At 29.7% G+C, this 4922-nt stretch overlaps 1 protein-coding gene across 1 annotated transcript in view; it reads right to left on the bottom strand.

Annotated features, from left to right (window-relative positions):
- Positions 1-1689: 1689 nt before the first annotated feature.
- Positions 1690-4922, bottom strand: part of LOC112500488 (WRKY transcription factor 6-like) — a 7696-nt gene continuing 4463 nt past the window's right edge. Inside the window, exons 4-5 of the mRNA XM_025103979.1 lie at positions 2982-3095; positions 1690-2319 (exon numbers count right to left, since the gene is read on the bottom strand). Of these exons, the coding sequence (XP_024959747.1) occupies positions 1690-2319; positions 2982-3095 (744 nt within the window). The remainder of the gene's footprint in view (positions 2320-2981; positions 3096-4922) is intronic.

Raw genomic sequence — 4922 nt, 5'->3', positions numbered from 1 at the left:
ACCAAGTCACTTTACCTTACAGGATGAATATGACAATGACTAAAAATCTTACCCGGTAAGAGCTAAGGCAATAATCGAAAGTCTTACCCGGTAAGTGAGGACGAAGACTCTTACCATGGTTAGCACTTACAGGGATAAATTGTTGCATACGACGTGTTTTAGTGAATAAAATCTTACCCGGTAAGTAAGCGATAATGAATTTTATTGGTAAGTGCTTTACCGGATAAGTGTTTAGGTAAACAACCTTAATTTCTCCAGAAGGTCCACCTTCGTTGGATTCACAAACCTATGTTATAGACTTCGAGTGTGCAGCATCAAAAGCCAGTTCATGATCCGTAAAACCTCATATCGTTGCAATTGTTCGAACGTTTCCACTAAGATTTTGAGTAATATAACACCATAAAAATTCTCACAACAATGTTCATGTCAATAAAAAAAAGTTATGTAGTTTTAAAGTAGTCGAAACCTAACACAATGTATGAATTCCGTATAAACGGCTCTATCAATGCAGCTTAAATTTTCAATTTGAATAACAAATTTAATCAAATCTTGTAATTAATGACAAGAATATCAAAGTTTAATTATTCGAATCCATCATCTCCCCTGAACCTAGAGCCCACGCTCAACCTTAGACCCTGAAGCCCTTGTCTGCAGTCCTGATCATATGATTTAGAGAAAACATTGATCATTGTTGCTCATGCGCCCCATCCCTTGCACCGATCAGTAAGTCGAAATCTTAGGGTTTTAGTCCATCTTCTATGATGCTTTTGTAATGTTGAATGCTTCTACCTTTTGTTTATTAAGTCATATATCTATACTATATTATAAAGCATTTGACAAAAACTTTTAAAACTCGTTTTTTATGCATGAAGTACTGTATATTGATGCATATTACTTAAAATTCAAGATTACAAGTAAATTATGTTTAAGTATAACTTATTAAAGCTTCATGTTTGAATTCGTGTAACTAATTGCGGATAAACATAATCAAATAAAGGATAAACATCTCATTTAAAATATAAAATATTTAAAATATAATTAGGATAATTATCGAGTTCTAAYAAAATAATTAATTATTATCTTTATAAGAAAATTATATTATTAAACTAAATATAAATTACTTCGTTATTAACCTAAATTATATTATAATAAAAAAAAATTAAATTAGAAAAATTATATAAAGAATGAGGAATTTTAAAAAGTTAATTTGATTCTAATTTTTTATTATTTTTTTATGATATTTTTAAATTTATATTTTATTCAAAAACAAAAATATCATGATGTTTTTCAAAATAACATAAGATTATAACATTAACTGAGATAAAGAATAAAATAAAATATTAAAATCAAAATCTATCTCGCTACATTATACGAGTATATTTCTAATATATATATATATATATATATATATATATATATACACACACATTGCTATTTCGATGGTTTTAATTCAAATTACATTCTTCTTAGAAATTAGGAATTAGGGGGTAGGGAATGTGAATATGGTTATTTTTATAAAAATGATTCAAGAACGATTACATTATTCAAAGCAAAAACTTCATCCAACTTCCTTCATAAAATATCACCAGAAAGAAAATGGGAAATTTGAATAAATGTGTATCATGATTAAACAAAAAACTAAATATAATAAAATCAATAAATTAATTATTAATTATTAATTATTATTTATTAATTCCCTCGAAAACAAGATTTCTTGTCTTTATCGTTCCTGGTTGCAACGCTGCCGTTGTTGTTGTTGCCGTAGATGGTATTGTTTACAGCACTGTTGGGGTGAGATCCGTCGTCGCCACCACCGCCGCCGCCACCAAGGATAGACGAAATAGCCACCGCTAAAGCAGCAGTAAAATTTGGATTATTTGTCAGGGCAGTCACGGTGTCGGCCAAAGCGGCTCGTGACGGCCCTTGGTTCATTTCCGATAAGGTTCCGGCCACCGTATCCTGAGATGATTGAAGCCCTGAGAATTTGGACTGGTTGTATAACCCCTGGCCGAATATCTGGGGGAGTAAGGCGGCGTTTTGGCCGGAAAACATCTGCTGTTGAGTGAGGTCTAATGTGACTGTGGGGAAAGGAGCGGAGGCTGAGATGGTGGCCATGCCGGAGGAGCAAGGGAGGAGAGTTGTTGCTAAGAAATTGGAGTTTATGATGCCGTCGGAGCTGGGCATGGATCCCGAGAGTAGCATCCTGGCGGCGGAGGAAGTGGTGGAGGATATGGCCATGGCGGCCGGTGGCAGAGGGTGGTTGTGATTGCCTTCGTAGGTGGTGATCAGAATCGTTTTATCTTCTGCACATCTTTGTACCTATTAATTCAAACACATTGTAAAATAAAAAATCATAAATTTCAAAATTATTTAGGGATTGTTTTACGGTTGATGAATGGTTTGGTGCAGAATAATTAAGTGGTCAGAATAATTAAGAGGCTCTCATGATATAGTGCAAAATGAAGTATAATTGTTTAATAATTGTTTATAATGAAATTAGGGCTCCTAATGATTAAGGGAGACCCATGATACAAAATCATTCAGATGATTTTAGAGCCACTAAGAGACAGACGTTTTTTTGTCAAACAAGATTCACCTCTTAATGATTTAAAAGTTACCTCTTAATGGAACTATTAGGAAGTAAACAAACAACCCCTTAGTCCTTGTGGTATGGGTAAGGTTATAGATTTGGTCCTTTTTATTTATTTATTACATAATAAGTCTCAATGTTTATATTTTGTTTGGGATTTGGTCCCTCTCGTTTTAACATCCTTCCACCGCCTCCGTTAACTATGAGGGGCAAATGGTCATTTTGTCATTTTTCCCTATTTTAACGGACTGAACGGACATTATGAACGATCGTTAGTGTGAGGACCAAATGCAAACATAGAGGTTTATTATGTAATAGATATAGATGAAGGGCCAAATACATAATTTACACTCTTTTCTTCAGATTGAGAATTAAATTACAAGAAACTTACTTGTTTCCTAACGGGGCAACCGACAGCCATGGTGCACCGATAATATGCTCGAGGAAATGGACTTCCTTTTGCCATCTTTTGCCCGTATTTTCTCCATTGACATCCATCTGTGATCTATACGAAAAAACTAATCAAATAATATAAGTTGTAACTGGGATCTCTATTTTTATTTTTGTAAAGAAACAAACCCAATAAATCCTATATTTAAAAAATTCTTGTTAATGCATGTAAACTCTCATGAATAACCTTCTAATTGACTTTAAAACTACAGAAGAAATTATTAATAATTCAGTATTAAAGATTTATACAAAAACGATTTAAAACATGGTCACACAAATTCGCAATTCGCCAATTTATATACAAATGTTGTCGTCAAATATATATATAACCCATATCATGCCCAAAATCAATATGTTAGAAGATGGTGTTGTGATTAGTTGGCTCTCATAGCGGGTTAGATTTGCAGGCTAATAAAAAACTCAAAAAAGAAGTTGTAAAATTAAACTTATATTGACTAGTAAATCTAATAAAAAAATTGAGGTAAATTATCATAATTCACCATATATGTTATTCACATAATCACATGTATAAAATCGAAACTCGAAATACAGATGAAATTAATAATCAGTGTAGAGGGCGTTTGGGATTGCTTATTTGAAACAATTTACGTTTTTCTACAAAAGCACTTATCAATTTATTATAAGTCAGAAGGGTTTAATTTCTTGAAAAACTTCTTATTACCGTTTTGACACCGATATAAGTCGTTTATCCAAAAACACTTAAAAATACTTATTACCGCTGTCACACCAAAATAAATTAATAAATTTTTTTATAAACAATCCCAAACATCCCTGTAAACTTAACTTCGTCATATATTTAAATAATGTGTCCTCTCCTTAGTTGTTATGGTGATGATTATGACATATACACAAATAGACCTTGTTCCAATAATAGGTCGTTCAAGAACTCAACACATGGGCTAACATTGAAAGGGTATAAATAGTGTTGTCCAATTGCATTGCCCTATTTAAACGGTATTGCTATTTGTACCTCTTAATATGATATGTTAAATATTTTGAAAATTGAACATTACTTAAAGACTATCAAATGTCGTAATCAATTAAATAATATTATATTTTTTATTACTATAATTGTTTTATATATTAATTTACATATATTATATATATATATATATATATATATTATCCATTATATATATTATTATTTTAAGTTATATTATATATACATATAATATTGTTTTTAATACATATCCACATACATTATATTTTTTTAACTAGAAGGGTACTTGCATAATGCAGCGAGATACATCTTGATTTTAATGTTTTGTTTTAATTCTTTTTTTGTTTCAGTCGATGTTATAATATGGTTTTGAGAAAGCGTAATGTTTTTATTTTTGAATAAAATATAAATATGATGAGTTCATAAAAAATTGAAAAAAAAAAATATTGATATTAGTACCACACGAACTATTTAAAATTTCTCATTTTCTTGTGTATTTCCTTAATTCATTTTTTTTATTTTTAGTTTAATAATATAATTTTTTATATTGATAATAATTAAGTATTTTATTAGAAGTCAATAATTATCCTAATTATATTTTAGATTTTTTAAAAAATTTTGTCAAATATTTTATAATATATTTATAAATATCTAATAGCGTAATTCATATACTTGGTTAGAGTTGTATAAAATAGAGGTAGTCACTCGTGTGTATATTTTGACTAATTATGTATCTACAATTACTTGCCCATGTAACTATTGTCTATATAAAGTGACTTCCTTTTAATATTCGTATAATTTTTAAAACCCGTAAAATCTAATATAAATCACGAATAATATTAAATTAAATGATAAATATTAGAAAATTAATAATAATCGTCATTTTCAATTAAAAGCTTACATAAAGGTTATTAAATAATT

Source organism: Cynara cardunculus, assembly GCF_001531365.2.
Source record: "Cynara cardunculus var. scolymus isolate 2C chromosome LG 17, CcrdV1, whole genome shotgun sequence".
Taxonomy (NCBI): domain Eukaryota; kingdom Viridiplantae; phylum Streptophyta; class Magnoliopsida; order Asterales; family Asteraceae; genus Cynara; species Cynara cardunculus.
This window is presented reverse-complemented; position numbering and strand designations above follow the sequence as displayed.